Source organism: Paralichthys olivaceus, chromosome 12 (assembly GCF_024713975.1).
Source record: "Paralichthys olivaceus isolate ysfri-2021 chromosome 12, ASM2471397v2, whole genome shotgun sequence".
Classification (NCBI taxonomy): Eukaryota; Metazoa; Chordata; class Actinopteri; order Pleuronectiformes; family Paralichthyidae; genus Paralichthys; species Paralichthys olivaceus.
The window spans coordinates 1,323,313-1,343,346 of NC_091104.1; the positions used below are offsets into that span (position 1 = coordinate 1,323,313).

General features: G+C 39.4%; 1 protein-coding gene across 2 annotated transcripts in view; it reads left to right on the top strand.

Moving 5' to 3' along the window:
- Positions 1 to 18,945, top strand: part of syne3 (spectrin repeat containing, nuclear envelope family member 3) — a 79,780-nt gene extending 60,835 nt beyond the window's left edge. The window contains exons 14-18 of one of the 2 annotated variants that reach the window (XR_011244815.1): positions 810 to 1,299; positions 1,664 to 1,807; positions 9,805 to 10,101; positions 10,502 to 10,687; positions 15,057 to 16,209. Coding sequence is in view for 1 of the 2 variants with exons in the window: in XM_069536284.1 (XP_069392385.1) it covers positions 810 to 1,299; positions 1,664 to 1,807; positions 10,502 to 10,687; positions 15,057 to 15,239 (1,003 nt within the window). In the remaining variant the exon portion in view is untranslated. Of the gene's footprint in view, positions 1 to 809; positions 1,300 to 1,663; positions 1,808 to 9,804; positions 10,102 to 10,501; positions 10,688 to 15,056 lie in introns of both variants that reach the window. The other variant, XM_069536284.1, reaches the window with a different exon arrangement.
- The last annotated feature ends 1,089 nt before the right edge of the window (positions 18,946 to 20,034 follow it).

Sequence of the window (20,034 nt, forward strand, 5' to 3'; positions counted from 1 at the left end):
CAAAGCTAAAAGCTTATCTAAAGCATTACCTTCCTGTTTATAGTCTATGCAAAATGTTAATTTATTCAAGAGCAATTTTGTTAACAGAACCAGAGAGCCTTGTGGTTGTCCGTGGTTTAATATCCTAAATAATATTCTCATTCAAAAGTTAGACTGAATGTTCATTCATTGCTCTTTGACAGGGTGCACTTGCATGAATATGCTATGCTTTTAACATTATAAGTGTTAGTGGTTTAAAATGGTTTCACAGTGATGACAATAATATAATTTATCGCAATCATTTCTTGGACAAAATATCGTCCAAAAAAATGTGTTATTGTGACAGACCTACCTAATATTTTTAACAATGCACCAAGTGAGAGGTTTCCTTGTTCAGTGTATAGCTTTAATTCTCAGAGAATGTCTTTCATATCAACAAAATTGGTACATTGTATGATGAAATATCCTTACCTGAATCAATATTAAATCAAATCGAAACCTTGTGACTCAGAATCGAGAAAAATAAAGAAATGAAGAGGGTAGCTTTGGTGCAGGTGGTAGACTGGGCCATCCACTAATTGGAAAGTTGGGGGTTCCATCCACTGCTGGTCTATTCTGAATCTCCAAGTGTGGGAGATACTGATACTATTTCCCCTGTTGGCTGTGCCATCAGTATGTGAATGTGAATGTGGCGTGTAATAGAAAGCACATCTTTTCAGTCAGTGTCTGTCAGTGTCTTTGTGTTGTTGTGATGTATTAGACAAACAAATGTTAGTTTTGCATTACTCACCAGTTCAGTCCTTTATCCCTTTGTATTTTTTTTCTCTCAGGTTATTGAACAGCTCCATGGAGCCGACAGCATGGAGGGTTGGAGCCCTGTCTGTTGACAGTTCATTCCTAACAGAGCTCAGTCAAGGGGAGGAGCATTATTGGGCAGGAGGCTCAAGGAGTCAGACAGGCCAAAAAAATCAGTCAACAGAAAAGTTTGGAGCTTTTGCAAGCCCTGGGCCTGGACAAGGAGATAGTCTGGAAGGAGAGGCAGGGGAGGGGTTGATGACGAGGCAGAGTACATGGATCAAGGGCCATGCTGAAGGTCACCTTATGCTGGCTGCACAAGATGATGAACATCTCACTCCATCAAGGACAGAGATGCACAGTCAGCACTCATTTGAAGTCGATGAAATAGATTCCTCTGCTTGCAGCATTCATGGCATCCAGGGTGTTTCAAAAGACACAGATGAATGCCCTGATAATAAATCAACAGGGGCTGACAATCGCATCTTGGTTGGAGACAGAGGAGTAGCAGCATTAACCGCAAAGGTCAGCTATGGTGAGGGGGCAAAATCGGCTATTGAGAAGGCAGGGGAAGGGCTAAGCCCAGGTGTTCATATTTCATGTCCTTTGGTTTAATGAGTTTCAAACTTTTGTTGGAGTAGTTATTTTTTGTACTGATTTGACAGGCGGTAAAGCTTTAACAACCACACATAAAATTGATAACAGGAATGGTAAATACAACATTTTATGATTGGTGAGCATTTCCCACCAACTAATTTGCAGTCCACACATCAGCCAGATATTCTCATTTAGACTCAAAAAGAATGTAAAACACCTGCTAACTTCTTCTTGTGTGCTTTTTAAAAGTAATCTTTTGTATGAGGTGTCAAAGTTGTTTGGGGTTTTGCAGGGGAACACAGGACACTGCAAATCCAGAAGGAATGAGTTTGAGGCGTGGCTTTGCAAAGCGAATGAACTCCTCTCGGGGGTCATCAGCACCAAGAGAGCAACCCTCAGTGCCAAAGAACTCAAGATCCAACAGAACACACTTGAAGTAAGTTTCTTTTAACATTGAATCAAGCAGGGTTTCTAAAACAGTAGGTGTATTACATGTTATTCTCGGAAACGTAGTTGTAAACTTTTTGTGTGGTTTGTTCAACACTTCTATATCCTTCTATAGTTACAGACTATATTTAATGACAAGTAGTAAATCCATGAATCACTATTTCCTATAATATCTCCCAGTCTTGGGAAATGCATTTTTTCGCTTTGTTTCATTTTATATTGTTTGTTAATTCAGTGTTTTGCTGCATTACCCAAAGCTTGTTAGTATAAAAGTAACAACTCCATCTTGTTTCACACTTTTTGTACTTCATCTGTGGATTTACTGGACATTCTGATCAAAGATACCCTCTCCTTGGCCACGTAGTGAACCAGTAGAGGCAGTGCACTAATGTGCCTCCACCTGCGCATACTTTGCAAAGTGCTACCAGGATTATATCTTTCCAATGCGCGTTCAGTGCTGCATTGGTTGTCCGTGGAAACTCTGCACTTTTTGTTGCCACTGTTCGACATTTATCGCCTTGTTTATGTTAACAAGCTCTCATCTCATCTTCACTGTCTGTTTCTCCCTGTGTGAGTAAGTACACACACAGGCCCAGGGCAGGCCCAGGGCAGGCCCAGGGCAGGCCCAGGGCAGGCCCAGGGCAGGCCCAGGGCAGGCCCAGGGCAGGCCCAGGGCAGGCCCAGGGCAGGCCCAGGGCAGGCCCAGGGCAGGCCCAGGGCAGGCCCAGGGCAGGCCCAGGGCAGGGCCAGGGCAGGGCCAGGGCAGGGCCAGGGCAGGGCCAGGGCAGGGCCTGTGTGTGTAAGGAATATACTCGATATACCCAATTTGGCATACTTTCAGCAACCTACAATGCTGTCATGAGTTCTTCCCCAGAGAGTTCAATTCTCTCATGATCACTTACTGAAAACAGTGCATGTTAACCCTGTGAACCATTTTTAAGAAATGATTAAAAGAATCTCTACATAGAAAGGTAAATATTATACAGTGGTAATCATACCAAACACATACCTGTCGGCTGATAAACTAGAGTGGTGAGTATTTTCGTCAGGTTGTTCTGTGTAATCCTGGATAGTTCAGCGCAAAGATCCAAGATCACAGATCCATATAATCCATATCAGCGGATTGGGCATCATTGTTCCATTTGTGTACTCCTCTCAGTGCATTGCATCCATCACGCAACATTACGCACTAGTCTCACCGCATTATTTATGTGTTTAGAGCAATCAGATGGATTACTTCAAACTAGTGCTTAAAAAAATTAATCTAATTAATTACAGGATTTGTAATTAATTAATCTACTTAATTTCATTTTAATGTCATATCTGCTAAAGGTCCCTAAATAAAGTATTTGAATTGTAGGCAATTAAAAAATTTTTGTGCATGACTAATCAATAGAATACACTAAGAAGAGAAGATTTGAAATCCAAATTTTTATTGGTGAAGTCTGCTGCTTCATAAATGGAATTCAAAAGTATAAGGTCAAGCAAATTAGCAAACCAATTAGGCCAGGTGCATTATTCAAAAATGCAATACAAATACAGTTAAATAAATAAAATTCAGCAAGCGTGGGTTGGCGAAGTGAGCTCACCGTAGCACTAGTTCCACTGTTACGGGTGCTAGTGCTCATGCACTAGCACCCGTAACAGTGGAACTTGTCCGGACATGTTTAGCATTTAAGTGATACGTCAGACTGGAGCAGCTTCGGTCATAAGAAAACTCCTTTTTACAAAAAGTGCAAATCACCACGTTCTTATTGATAGTCCCGTCTAAGTTCTTTTTAAAAATAAACTTGCCGTTCAAAGGCCCTAGTAACGATTTAGTCGCCTCGCTCCCCTGAGTCGCGTCCATGTTTGTTGTTACTCTGCCTTGTTTGTTTGCTTAGCGACGCAAGCAGGAAGTGGCGTAGCACTGCCAAGTAGCCTACGGGTCCTTCAATGGGCCAAATTTAAAATGCTCTCGCATTGAATAGCCACCTTTGATACTCATAATTAATTGCGATAATTTTAATAACGCGTTAATTTGCAGTGTAATTAAGTAATCTAATTAACGCGCTAAACTGACAGCCCTACTTCAAACATCAGTGGGATCCTAATCTCCACACTGGGATATTATTTGGAAATGGAAGTTTGAAAGTGAATGTTTTTTTGGGGAGATTTGTAAGTAATCTCCACTGCGCTCTGTGCACCTGATGGCACAGTCATGTTCACTACAGGGATTTTAAACACACAAACACACTCTGTGGAAACTAAAGTAATTCTTGATGATACACGCACAGTGTTAGATATTATTTAAAACTATTATTGACTCGGCTCTGCAACTCTGCTGTTTAATGGTAACTGAATGTAATATGCTGTTGTCTTATATCTTTTTTCATTGAAGATTCTTAAGGAACAGTTCGCGAGGCGCAACTAACGCTGTTGGTATGGATCAATAATCTGGCTTCAGTTCACCTCCACACGTCTGCATTGTCATTTTCCCATCTCCAGAATGTTTGCACGCATTAGTTAGCGCACAAGTGCACATATTGGGCCTGATTCACTAATATTCAATTCAATTTTATTTATATAGCGCCAATTCATAATTTACATTATCTCAAGGCACTTTACATTTAAAGGTCAAGACCTTAAAACAATAGTAACATAGAGAAACCCAACAGTTCCCACAATGAGCAAGCACAGGCGACTGTTGAGAGGAAAAACTCCCTCATTAACAGGGAGAAACCTCTGGCAGAACCAGGCTCAATGTGGGCGGTCATCTGCCTCGACCGGTTGGGGTGAGGAAAGAAAAGTAAGGGGGGAGGAAAGGAGAGATGGGTGGAAAGCGGGGGAGAGAAGAGAGAGATGAGGTGGAGAGAGAGAGACCGGGAACAATTTGGCACCATCAGTATCAAGGCTGACTATAACAATAACTAAATAAATAATGATGACAATGGTGATGGTAGTCGTTGTTGTCCTGCAGTCCCGGTGCCAGAGTTATCTGAAACGAGAGAGAGAGAAGAGCCAGAGGGACTATGGGAGGACAAAGTGACACTTTGACATGATGACATGTTAAAACTAATAAATAAATAAATAAACAGGTGTGGGGGGCAGAGAGACAGAGGGAAGTGAAGAAGTGCTCAGTGCATGATGGGAGTTCCCCCAGCAGTCTAGACCTATAGCAGCACAACTAAGGGATGGTTCAGGACTCACCTGATCCATAACTAACTATAGGCTTTGTCAAAGAGGAAGGTTTTTAGTTTTACTTTAAATGCCTGGACAGTGTCTGCCTCCCGAACCCAGAGTGGGAGCTGGTTCCATAGGAGAGGAGCCTGATAGCTAAATGTTCTACCTCCTGCTCTACTCTTACAGACTCTTGGAACCACTAGAGAGCCTGTGTTTTGGGAACGAAGTGATCTACTTGGATAATAAGGTGTTATCAGCTCTTTGATATATGAGGGGGCGTGATTGTTGAGGGCTTTAAAAGTGATGAGCAGGATCTTGAATTCTATTCTAAATTTTACCGGGAGCCAATGTAAGGAAGCTAAGACAGGAGTGATATGATCTCTCCTTCTAGTTCCTGTCAGCACTCGTGCTGCAGCATTTTGGACCAACTGGAGACTTTTAACAGTCTTCATGGAGAATCCTGCTAATAGAGAGTTGCAGTAATCTAATCTAGAGGTTACAAACGCGTGGACTAGTTTTTCAGCATCCTGCTTAGACAGGATGTTTCTAATTTTGGTAATATTGCGCAGATGGAAGAAAGCCGTCCTAGACACTAGTTTAATATGGGGGTCAAATGACATGTCTTGGTGGAACAACACTCCAAGGTTCCTCACAGTGGAGCTGGAAGCCAGACTGACACCATCCAAGGTGACTATCTGGTCAGACAGTGTTTCTCTGAGATGTTTAGGGCCAATTACAACAACCTCAGTTTTGTCTGAGTTCAAAAGTAGAACATTTTGGGTCATCCAGGCCTTGATATCTTTGAGACATTCCTGAAGTTGAACTAGGCAATTAGATTCATCATGCTTCATGGAAATATACAATTGGGTGTCGTCTGCATAGCAGTGGAATTGTATGTGGTGCTGTCTGATAATGTTGCCTAAGGGGAGCATATATAAGGTGAAGAGTATTGGTCCAAGGACAGAACCTTGTGGAACTCCATGATTAACTTGCATGTGCATGGAGGAGTCATTGTTAACGTTAACAAATTGGAATCTATCTGATAAATATGATTTAAACCAGTGTAGTGCTGTTCCTTTAATTCCTATATGTTGTTCTAATCTCTGTAGCAGAATCTTATGATCTATTGTGTCAAAGGCTGCACTAAGGTCCAACAAGACGAGGACAGAGACAAGTCCATCATCTGATGCCATAAGAAGGTCATTAGTGACTTTCAATAGTGCTGTTTCTGTGCTGTGATAGGTTCTAAATCCTGACTGAAATTTTTCCAATAAACCGTTACTATCTAAGTAACCACACAGCTGGTTAGCAATGGCTTTTTCTAGGATTTTGGAAATGAAGGGCAGGTTGGATATGGGTCTATAGTTAGCTAAAACTTCTGGATCAAGCGTAGGCTTTTTAAGCAGAGGTTTAATAACGGCTACCTTAAAAGCCTGTGGTACGTAGCCGGTTAGCAGAGACATATTAATCTGATTTAAAATGGAACGGTCAATTAGGGGGAGGACTTCTTTAAAAAGTCTAGTTGGAACAGAGTCCAGCTGACAAGTAGTTGGTTTAGATGATGAAACTAACGAGGTCAGTTCAGGAAGATCAATAGAGTAAAATTTGTTTAGACATAAATCTGGTGCTATGGTTTCAGGACCAGACAATGAATCCGTGTTATTCACTGGGAGGAGGTGGTGGATTTTATCCCTGATGGTTGTAATTTTATTAGTGAAGAAGCTCATGAAGTCATTGCTTCTCAGATCTAGAGGAATAGATGGGTCAGTAGAGGTGTGACTTTCTGTCAGCCTGGCTACAGTGCTGAAGAGGAACCTGGGGTTGTTCCTATTTTCATCTATTAGTAAAGAATAATAAGAGGTTTGGGCATTTCTAAGTGCTTTTTTGTAATTTATAAGGCTATTCTTCCAGGCTAGGTGGAAGTCTTGGCGATTGGTGGAACGCCACTTCCTTTCTAGCTTCCGCGATGTCTGTTTTAGAACGCGCGTTTGGGAATTATACCACGGAGCTAATCTCCTCTGACTTACTTTCTTCTTTTTTAATGGGGCGACAGCTTCAAGTGCTGTTTTTAGTGAGGCTGCAGTACTATTTACAAAGTTATCAACTAGTGTGGGCGTAAGGTTTTGATAATCTTCTTGTATTGTACTGAGACATGGCTGAGAGGGAAGTGAGGAGGGGAGCAGTTCTTTAAATTTGTGAACAGTTTTGTCGGATAAACAATAGAATAGAATTTCCGTCCAGAATTGACGTAATTAACAATTCTGAATTCAAATGTAAGTAAAAAATGGTCAGACAGAAGAGGGTTCTGTTGGAATATTGTTATATTTTCTATGTCAATGCCATATGTCAGGACAAGATCAAGAGTGTGATTCAGGCAGTGGGTCGGTTGATTCACATGTTGAGTGAAACCAATCGAGTCTATCATTGATTTAAATGCTGAACTAAGGCTGTCATTGGCAACATCTACATGAATAATGAAATCACCTGCTATAATGATCTGATCTGTTTTAAGAACTAGTTCTGATAAAAATTCAGAGAATTCAGATAGGAATTCAGAGTAAGGGGCGGGTGGACGATATATGATAACTATTAATTGGTTTATGTGACGTCAGGCTTGGGTGGACGAGGCTGGTTCTAAGATTTTTGAAAGAGTTATAACTCTCTTTTGGTCGGGGGTTGATAGATAGATCAGATTTAAAGATTGCTGCAACCCCTCCACCTCTGCCTGTGTTCCGAGGAATGTGAGTATTAGAGTGGGTTGGGGGCGTCGCTTCATTTAAACCTACATATTCTCCGTCTTGTAGCCAAGTTTCGGTTAAGCATAATAAATCTATTTGATGATCAGTAATGAGATCATTTATAAGTAAAGATTTTGAATTTAGTGACCTGATATTTAATAAAGCGCATTTTATAGTTGTGTTTTCAGCTGATGTTTTGGCTGTGTTAATTTTGACTAAGTTTGAGTGTATCACCCCTCTCCTGTGTACTTTTGATTTAAAGAAATTAGGTGGTCGGGTGGCAGACACAGTTTCTATAGGACATTGTGATGGTGACTGTTTGAATAGAGGCGCAGAGAAGCGTTTAGGACTGCGACTCTGCCTCCTGGTCTCAACTCTGGATTGTCACGGTGTGGACTTTCTAACAAACATTGTCATGTTTCTAGATATGAGAGCTGCTCCATCCCAAGTGGGATGAATACAGTCTCTCCTAATCAGACCAGGTTTCCCCCAAAAAGTTCTCCAATTGTTAACGAAGCCGACGTTGTTATCTGGACACCACCTCGACAGCCAGCGGTGAAAGGATGACGTGCGGCTAAACACATAATATGTGTGCAGAAATGTACTCTCCGCACAAAATAAGCACATGCGTGAAATCGCCGCCTGATTCATGACACGTACGCACCAGCCAATTTTGTTCCCACCTCCTTGCATATGTTTGTGAATCTGAATCATTCTAAATTGACAGGCACGTGTCCGCTATCTGCAATTATCATACTGCCAACCCTCTATTTCTCTATATAAGAGAGTGATGTGCTGAACAGAGACGTTGATGTTATAAGAGATGGCCTCAAAAAGTAAAAAACTGAAGAATTTCACAGAAATTTAAATAATTGTTTCAAAAAACTGAAGCCTGGGCTGTAATAACTGAGGTGGTGAAAGCTGTGTCCCCTGAGGTTCGGACATTGACACAAGTTAATAAAAAATAAGGTTTGACATCAAAGTTGATGCCAAAAACAAATCGCAAACCAGAAAAAAAATAAGGAAACAGGAGGAAGACAAGGAACACCAGATCTGACAGCCAAGGAAAAGAGGCTGGCAGCTATTATTGGACAGTCATCACTTCGTGGAATTTGTTCAAGGAATGAGGGAGAAAGTGATGATGTCGACCAAGAACCATCACCCAGAGTGCAATTCAATCAGAACAAAATTCTATTTAAATGAAAATGGCATTGCTGCTTGCAATAGTTAATTAATTGGGCTAAACAATATAATTTGTAGACCCACATGATGCAGGACCGGAGGATGACCTCTCAGCACCTGCCACACAGTCCACTTCCCAGTCGTCTTTCATTGAGTCTCGTTGGCATGTCCCTGCCATAACCGCTGAGGTTGTACAAAATCAGCTGGCTCTCCTGGATGCAGTGAAGGAAATTGCGACAGGAATAGAAAACATTAATGAAACACTGAAAAAGTTGATGGATGTCCTCACAAATAAATAATTGCATGACGTGTGTGTGTGTTAGTATCAAACTTTTGTTGGACATAGTAGTTGATTCTTTGAACTGATAGTTCAAATGTGACAGGCGGTAAAGCTCTAACAACCACAAACAAAATTGACAACAGGAATAGTAAATATAACATTTTATACAATGAGCCCCAGCTGAGAGTATGGTCTCAGCTGGGGCTCATTGTATAAAATGTTATATTTACTATTCCTGTTGTCAATTTTGTTTTAATTGCTGTCCTACTGCACATTGATCGGTCATTTGTTGTTCGTTATTCTTTATTTTAATTGTGTTTATTTTCATTCTACTTATATATTATGCATTGCATATGCATTTTATATTTGGTATTTTATATATATTTCTTTTTATATTAGTAAGCATAGTTCTTTGGTCGGGTAGTTGCAAAATAAGAATGTCATTACCCAATAATAAGTGCTGTGTCTGTTATTGTGTATATGACAAATAAACATCTTGAATCTTGAATCAAATAATAGGGAAGCTGTAAACTTATAGATTGCTGTACTTGGTATTTAATAAAAAAGAGAGGTAGCAGTCGTAGGGAAAGTCTAATTGTGACCCTATTCACTTTTTCTTCATAGGCTCCAAGTTAAACTTCAGAGGACTGATTTGGACTGCTTTGATTTGCTATAAAGTGCCATGGCGCACGAAAAATGAGGTGCTCATTCCTGGTGACAGGATGCTCCTGGTGACAGGAGGCTCCTGGCACATCTGGAGACAGGGAGAGATTGAGATGAACTCGGTGGAGATCAACTTTACAATCCAGACATTGTTTTAAACTTCCCTTAAAAGAGAATGCGCACTGTGCAACATTATAGTGTCACTTTGGTGAGGGCTGTCTCAGAGAGAGAGAGGGGAGCGATGGAGGCTGTCACAAGGTAAATCTGTAAACTATCTATCCCTCATTCCAAATAAATATTAAATTTCATAGGATACAGCTACTTAATGTTTTAACTATGTCTAGTTATTTCGCCGCTAACACACCCAGTACATCAATATCAATAACTCCCACAAGTAAAGAAGCATTTAGCGATGCAGACTATGTCGGCTCCAACTGTTGACAAAGGTTTATCATTCCCTCTGATGAGAATCTATATCTTTCATAGCAGTTGTGGGAAGCTCTACACACCTACTGTAGGGACCCAGGGGTCACTGCACAGCTCCACTTGTGTGTTGTGTTTTGCGGTTGTAATTCCCTACTTGTTGTGTTTTGATTTTTGTTATGTTTTGTGATTCTCTATTTATTCACCTTATAAATTCTCTTGTGTCCTGGTGCAGGCTCTGCAGGCAGGAGTGGCCTGGGGTCAAGAGCAGTTCCAGCTGTTACTTAAGGAAAAGCAGTGCAGAGTAACTTTGTCTGGGTCAGCAGAGGACGTAGATCTTGAGGAAATTCGCTACCACTGGATGCTCTACAAGTCCAAACTGAAGGATGTGGGAGACATCAGAGCTAGGAGCAATGCTAAGGTGAGGAGAATTTATGCTTTTCAATTTAGAATTTTTTTTTTTTTTTTTTTTTTCCCATTCATGAAAAATGCGAACCTGGTGAAAAACCCTGTTACAAATATATTCTTCATGAAACTTGTAGTTCACCTTATATTTCTGTTTCAGCATATTTTATAAAGTTCTTATTTAAAGCTATGAAGCCTGACTGTCAAAACTCTTGGCAAAATGAATAACCTGGATATCTCCTCCACTAAAATATGGATAATACGTTGGTTTCTGTCAGCATGTTAACTGTAATAAATACATGAAAAACATTTGTGTTATATTAATATTAAGATATTAATATTGGAATAGGGAAAAGATATTCAATTTACTGATTCAGTCTCAAAAATTACTATCTGATTAATAATAAAATCAAATAAATGATTTGCAGTTCTTGACAATGTAAAGGTTGGCCAAATTCACACTTATGCAACATGAATAAACAGACAGCATGTGTTTTGAAGCCTTATATTTATTATAAAAATAAAATAAAAACCCACAAACTAAAAATGTACTCACAGTATACAAGTGTGTATGTGTTTGTGTGGGTCAAAATGGCGGCTGAAAAAACAAGGACTAAGAGGGATATACTTTTGGAGAAGTTGGATGTGAGGTGGCAGAGGGGGAAGTGTTTTTTTTTTTTGACCTGGTGACATCACAGCCTGTGGTCAGTGGTGGAATTAACACAGACATGGGGCCCTCTGTATCCGTTGTTCTCCACCTTTTTTAATCCTTTTATCTAAGAAAGTCCTACTTGTAACTTCTTCCCAACCCAGTAAAACATATTTACAGTTTAACAAATGCACTCACAGTAAAATCTTATTTTCATAAACAATATGATCTCTGTACAATAAGAATGTACCATATTGTCCATTCACATGGAAGATCTCTCATCTATTACCTTGGTTTTCAGCAGGGTCTCGGATTAAGTTGATAATAGGCCTCTGTCTTATATCTTGTTTTAATTAAGTGGGAAAATAACACACAAGGAAAAAGGAGGTCAGTTATGGAGTTACAGAATAATAACAAAATATATTTGATTACCCTTTCTCTTTTTCTTTCTCTCCTTCGAATGTTTTTTATTTACATGTCTTTCTCTTAAAAACAGTCACTTTTTTTAATCATCATCGTAAAGGCCATCATGTGAAATACCAGGAGCGCGTGAAAATGTGTTTGTGTGTGTGCGTGTGCACACAAACAGAGGCTCCAGGGCCCCACCCCCGCTCACTCGCTCAAATCACAGTAAAAACACAATATCACATGAAAGCAAGTCTATACAAATGGGTTTTAAGAAGTGATTTAAAAGAAGTCACTGACTCTGCGAGCCTTATCTCCTCAGGTAGGCCATTCCAAAGCCGAGGGGCCCTGATGGCAAAAGCATTATCACCTTTAATTTTCAACCTCGACTTTGAAACAGCAAGTAGGGCTCCACCTGAGGATCTAAGGCTGCGTGCAGGCATATAAGGGGTCAGTAGTTCTGTTATGTAGCTTGGGGCCAGACCCTGGCGTGCATTAAAAGTAATCAGTAAAATCTTAAAATCACTTCTAAAATGGACAGGGATCCAATGAAGAGGGTTGGGGTGATGTGATGTTGCCTTTTAGGACCAGTGAGAAGCCTACCTGCTGTATTCTGAACGAGTTGGAGACAGGAGAGTGACTTTTGGCTTATGCCAGAGAGGACAGGGTTACATTAGTCCAGTCTAGAGAAGAGATGAATTACTCATTGCAAGTCTGGGTGTGAAAGTACAGGTTTGATTTTGGAGATGGTTCTTATTTGTAGGTAGGAGGACTTGACTACTTTTTTAATTTGTGGTTGGAAAGTGAGTGTTCAGTCAAACACAACTCCTAGGTTTCTGGCAACTGGCGAAGCAAATAAATAGTAAATAAAGTTAGGCCTAAAATTGAGGAAGGAGGTAACGTTCATTTTAAGGGGATGTGTAATTACTAGGGCTGTCAATCGATAAAAAAAAAATTACAAATTAATCGAACAAATTTCTGTAATTAATCGCGATGAATCTATTAATAAATTAATTGCATTTTTCTACTTAAGACTGAAGCTTATAATGATTATTTATTTATGTCATCAAATTAATGTAGAATAAACACAGAGAAAGTATTTTTAAATTCAAAAACCATTTAAATGGCTTATGGTGCACATATGTACAGAGCAAATACAAAAAAGAAGGAGGAAAGATACTGTTGAAAGTTCAGAACATTGAACATTTTTCACTCCATAGACATAATTTACTCAGTCCTTCTTTACACTCAGCCAGTTACTGAGGCAGACCAGTTTGTTTACGTGACCGTTCTTTGCAGACAGTGGGCCATGCAAAGCAGGTGTTCAAATGGATGTAGCCTCGTGGCAGCAACCATGTTACGAGCTCTGTCAGTGCAGAATGTGGTCAACTTTTCCTTCATTTCCCATTCGTTTGCAACATCCAGAAAATGGTTAGCACATGCATCTGCATAATGTTGCTCCTCGGTTTTACTCATAGTAAGTGCAAACGACTGCAGAGTCCAGTCTTGATCAATGAAATGTGCTGTGACGCCCAAATAATAATCGTTGTTGACAGATGTCCAGTGGTCACCTGTGAGAGCGATGTGCTTTGCTTGCTCAAGCATGTTAGTCCACTGTGCCCTCTCATCCTCATACAATGTGTGTATTCTTGACACGATGGTTCCTTTCAAGGGTAAATTATAAGAGGTATCTCCCGATGCAACACAAATTACTTCTCTCAGTCCATCATCCTCTACTGTGCTAACTGGGCGGCAGTTTTTTAATATCCAAGTAACCAAGGAATTGGTTAACTTTTCACTTACAGGTTTCGTTATTCGCCTACGAATGCCACACTCCTGTAGTGTAGACTGGCGAGCTCCCGTGGAGGTCATTTCAGCAGGGTTTTTTGCTTTGAGGTGATACGCTAAAGACGTGTTACTTCTGTGGTAATTAAATTTGGCTTTGCAAACTGTGCAAATTGCCTTGGTTTTGTCCAACGAGCCGTCAGGCAACTTTTTAAAATGAAACTTTTCCCCTAAAAGTCCGTGCTTATCCATCTTTCCACCATAGACTCTCCTTTAGTTAGGATAGATGTTTGCCCGGTTTGCCCGCATACGTCACCAAAGGCTGCAGTATGAGGATTAAAATTGTTATCTCTCCTCTGTCAGTGACTAAAGGAATGTCACTGCTTGCTTTGAGGAGGGCAGTTTCTGTACTGTGTAATGCTCTAAAACCTGATTGAAATTTCTCAAATATGTTATTATGACACATAAAAGATAAAAGTTGGGTTGAAACCACTTTTGCTAAAACGTTCAATAAGAATCGAAGTTTAGAGATCGGCCTGAAGTGGTTAAGAATAGAGGGATCAAGGTGGGGTTTCTTTAAAAGAGTTTGGACCACAACATGTTTAAAACTGTATGGAAGGATCTATTAAGAATCATTAAAATACTGGGCGCGTTAGGTGATTCACAGGAACCATACAAATAAACCTTTTCACCAGTAGTTCAAAACAGCCAAGAGAATACACCACTGAGGTGACTGAGCAATCTGGCGATGGGTGTAGACAGGGGTTCTTGTAGAGCTGCTGATTATATGATTAAGACCAGGTGCCAGGAATGGAGACTGTGCCCATGCACTCACACATAAGGAGGGAGGAGAAAGGAGGGGGACATAGAGAACAGGAACAAACAAGAGTAACGGCCTGAGCCGTGACAAACATAGTTATCAAATAAATACAGTTCTTATGAGTGAGAAGTCATGCAGTTGTTTGGATAATAAGGTAAAACTTCTATTATTAAAGAAAACTAACTGTTTTTCCAAGTGGTATCCATCTGTTTTATTAGTTGACTTCAGGATCCTGCAACCTCTCTCCTGCCTCTTGTGAGTACATAAATCTTGAAAAGCATCAGAGGGGTAATGCATACTCGTGTACTGTATACATCCTAGCAGGTAATAGAAACTTGTTTTTTTTTATTGTATCAATGCCTTTTCATAATGATGTTATCATGACATATGATGATTGCTTAATAAGCTATATTCGATTGTGTCTCTAATCTTATTGGTTGCAAATGTTTTTTTCTGAATTTTTTGAAACTTCTTCACATCAGTTATATAATATGTGTCTGCCTTTTTTTAAAAAGAAAAGTATTGACAAGTATCATGACAACACTTCTAGTAACATTCAAGTTTTGTGACAATCTACACATGCACTGTATCATAAACACAGACGGAGATGAAAGCAGTACCCTTCTGCTGGCTGGGTGGCAGTAAACAGCTTTTAGCCTGTTTAAATTTAGATTATTGTACATGTGTTCTAACTCTGTGTTGCTGCTGTTGTTGCTGTTGTTGCAGAAGCCTGGATTGTTGCAGAGGGTATGTCGGCTGGCTTTTATTCTATGGGTCCCTCTACTGGCACTGCTTCTCCTGATGTTCTTGCTGCCCCTCATGGATGAAGGCAACACTTGCTCGTTCTCCAACAACTTTGCCCGATCCTTCAACATCATGCTTCGCTATGAGGGACCTCCACCTACATAACCATCTTACAGCCATGGCTTATGTAGAACATTTAACTGTACTTCTTGAGATTCCTCCTTCCCCTGCCCTTTGATCATCATGCATGACTATAACAATACAGATAACACCACACAACCTTAATATTTCAGTTCAATATAAACACTGTGCCACTTCAAACCCTTTATTCTTGTTCTTATACTGGTTTTAAATAGTAGTTTCACTACCACTACTCTAAAACAAATTTCTTTATAATAGCTTTTATATAACTAAAGAATACAATTTTTCATCCTTTTATATTATTTCTACATGGATGGACTTAACATTACCTGGAGTAGCACGCACATCTGTAAGCATCAAATCCAACCATTAATGCACTCTGCATTCATGCATTTTTGGCTGCTTTGTCAAATGTCTGTTCCATTGGACTTCAAAAGCATATGAGACTACCTACCACAAAGGATGAACAAGACCATAATTCGATTCTAAATCCCATCATCATTTTAAGAATTTCAAAATACTGTAACATTTGACTGCAGCAGATTTAATATTTACAACCTGTCAATTTCCATTATTTTTTAGTTCCATGCCTGCCAACAGTTAAAATATGATTGTTTCAAATCCTGAATATCAGTGTCACATAAGCCGATTTCAGACATGACCTATAGTAAAACGCGGAGAATTGGCTACGGAGTTTGTTTTTCACACATGCACAATGCAGTGGGAGGTTCTCTGCACAGATGCTTTCACAATAGCAGCAAATCCTCTGCATTATTCAGGCGAGGGGGTGGAACAGATAGAAACAGGAAGTCACGTATTAACTCCGCCGCGGGAAAGTCCGTAGTCTCCTATGGAGAAAATACGGAGGATCTGCAGAGTCCAGTGCATGTCTGAAAACAGCTTTATAGAGCAGTTGTTGCCACCATGACAAAAAAAGTTTGCAGTTTATACATTTAATGTTGTGACAGAATATAAAAATGTTTTCATTGCATGATCTACTTGTTACATATTCATTCTTGTTTAATATGAAACATTTTTAGTCACAACACATGACTTTATAGACGTAAGACTTATTATATCACTCGTATCATATCACTTCTAAATCTCGTTACATGCCTCCTGTTATAATGACATACCAACTTATCTCACCTCAAGAGACGGCTGTGGCTCAGAGATGATTGTCCACTAACCAGAAGGGCCGGTGGTTCGATCCCCTCACCTCCAGTGTGATGTGTCCTTGGGAACCCCAAATTGCACCTGACAGCTGTGTTACTTCATGTTACGGGGGGGAGACAAAATAGGTATCATTAATCCAGGTTTCTTGTTTTACCAGCATATTAATTGATCATGTTATGATGAGAAACCTGTCTAATTCTGAATACTGTAAAAAATATTGTAACAGATGAAATAATTGTGAGAATGAATTTTTAAATTTTGTTTGCAAGAAAAGTGTGATTTTAAAAACACAACAATACAGAAACAATATTTTTGCAACTATTAATGCTTTAAACTTCAAAATGTATAACTCAGTACTCCTTCTGACTGCATGGACTCAATTTGGATATTACAGACATAAAAGCTGATAACCAACCAATCCAAACTTTTGGCTTTACATTACAAAATTGAACAAACCCAATCCTCGACCGGATAGTTTGTTGTTAGAACTTCTTTGGCATAGTCTATCATATCAAAGTTTTAGAACAGTGGTGATCATAGTGCTCACAGTGGGAGGACACAGATGTGGTTGACTAATTTAGCAAAAGTTTAGATTAAGAACCTAAAAAACATAAGAACCTGATAGAAAAGGATGTTTATTCTTACATTGCTGAATGGTGATGATTACATTTTCTGCTGGCTCTCAAGGTGTGTATACAAATGAAGAATACTGATATAGTGTTTGGCCCCCTCCTGATAAAGGCCAGTCTTCTCTGTTTGGCTACATGGCTCTGTTGAGATTGGTGAGAAATGTGAACCCCCGCTCTTGCTGCACCTGTCTGTGTTAGGGGACATGCCAGACTCACATTACATCACATGACGTGAGAAACTGTATAATCTTTATATCTATTCATATTTCAGTAAGGCTATAGCAATTTTCATTTGTTATTTATCTGAAGCTCTTTTTAACTGTACAACCACCTCATGAGAGCTCATACTTTTCTGGGGGTGCTATTTTGGTTTGAGCAGGGTGATAGATCTTTTTCACAGCCTAATCTACCAGTGAAAAAATATCAATTGCTATTCCTCCACTCACCATCACATACACAGTTAGTTTACCTTTTTTGGTTGTGTTTATCTATATTACTTTTATTTATCGTGTTGCTGTGGCAACAGTGACCGAATCAGATTTTACATTTATAGACAGATACTTAATTCATCCCCATGGGGAAATTTAGATATCCAGTAGCTCACAAAGAAGACACAAATAAAACAAAGAGGCACACATAAGACAAAGATCGGATTGATAAAATAAATAGATAAATGATAAATAGAAGAGGTGCAATGATAAAAGTCCTGAAAATAGTCCTTGTGTTTTTCACAAAGGCAGAGCGTGTCATTACGAGTATCTTGATACAGCAAGTGAGTCTTTGTGCATTGTGCAACTTCACAATTGTTACAGTATGTGTGTATGTACTTGTTAAACTCTGCTTCAGTTTAGACAAGATTGTAGATCTCACATACATAAATAAGACCCCATTGCCTAGATATTGCTATGCAAAACTATTATGTAGATTCAACTGCAAACTTGGTTACAAAACTGCCTGCGCCATTGTTTCAAGAATATATGGAGTTATACACGTGTACATACTGTATCTAAGAGGTTTCCTCAGAAGCCTCTTGAATGAGAGGTGAAACATCTTCAAGGAATAAGACAAGTTGCTTATGCATACGTTATTATATACGTAGCTTTTGAAGATACCATGACCCGGATGAATGACAAATGGGATAACAAGCTTTTTTTTTTTATATATATCAAATTATAATTCAGATGCAGATAGCTGCCAACATAGCCCAAGCCAAGCGCAGGTATTCATTAGCTTGATCCAACCTTACATCTGAAGTGGAAACACAGTTAATATCATACACATTATCACCAACAAGCTTGTGGTGTGTATGGTAATGATGGGTGCTTTTAAAATGTAGAAATATGCTATATGCAGCATATTTAAAGTTAACAAACTAACCACAAATTGAAAAGAGATATATCAAAGGTATCCATTTATCATGGCCTCAGATTTTTATGTATGCCACAGTCAATTGTGCCATAACCACATGTATTTAGCTTTATAAACCACTTGTGTACTATATAGCATTTATATAGCCATGCTAAATATAAGGCTTAGTCCTGTCATGCATGTTAATGTTGCATTCCATGCATAATCAAGTATCCCTTTAGAGAAGACTATGCAACGCCTGGAAAAACTGATAGTTTGTGCCACAAAATAAAAGGATATCCTGAGCACAACTGGTCAGTGTGTGTGTGATAACCAAACAGAATAAAAGCAACATTTAAATGTCAGAGTTGTTGGAGTACAAATGTGCCTGCTGTCCCTTTTAGCTTTCGCTTATAAAGCAGAATGTTAAGTTAGAGCTTATTTTCTTTTTTAAATAAAAGATTATCTTTTATTAAAAGTTTGAAAGAGGATTTTAAAAGTATCCTAAGTATCCCTAAAAAGCTTGTATTTAACTAATGTTATTTTTAATCTGATGAAATAAAATTATTTACCTCTTGTATGCTGTCTGTATGGTTTGAATGTATTGTATTTCATATGATAATTTCACTATTGTTATTTAGTTAATGGTTTTGACCTGTAGTAGTATTTTTCAAATAATTTCAGTCAAAGTACAATTTCAACAAACAATAACCAAATCAGAATTTCTTGCAACTACCCTTTGCCTCTAAAAACATCAGCAGTTAACCTAAGTACACCAACACAGTGCAGCAGTGTTGTGCATGAACGTGCTCAAAGCTCCATTAATTGATGATGTTTTTTGGTGAAAGGTGAAACGAATAAAATATTTAATTTCAGCCAAATAAAATTGTTCATGCTTAGAGTGAATATCCCCTGGGAAATCATGCAGTTGTGTCCCAAAAACTCTCACACTCCTTAGTAAAACAGCTGCCCTGAATGGCAGGTGATCTGGGTTTATATACTCTTTAGGTTCCTGGCATCTCAGGGATTGAAGGAACGGCAGCTGGCGAGGATGAGGGAAAGCTGCGCCTTCCCAGCTGGAGACAACCGCAGATCAGGAAGGGCACACCTTGATTTGCATACAGAATCTACACAGAAAAGGGTCGAACACAAGAGGGGGCTGTAACAAAGACTAGAAAAGTGCTATGGGGGGGGGTCACATGATGCAGTCAACATGAGAGGTATGTTTTCACTGACCTCTTGTCATCACTGGATTCAAATTAGCTTTTTGGAAATAGTTTTTGCTTCTGATTATACTTTTTAATGATGGCTATCAACATATGAACTTACGCTTCCGATTCGTGATACTCAGAGTTGAGGAAACTCCAGTCCCCTAGCATAGAGACTGCAGCCAGCCAACCAACATGGTGCTGCCACTTGTGAGGAAGAAGACCTGGCTACTCGCCTTGGACAGGAAGTCACAAAGCAGCGCTTTCATAGATCTGAAGTTTACCAAACTCCATCTTACTTTTGAAGGGATTAGCAAGTATTGAAGGCAGAAGCACCCATTTCGGATGCTGTGGACCACACCACTTCTCTGTCTAATAAGATTTCAGCTCTTGAAAAAGAAGTGAAAACTCTGTCACGAGTGGGGGACGGATAGATCCACAGAGAAAAAACTTGGTCAG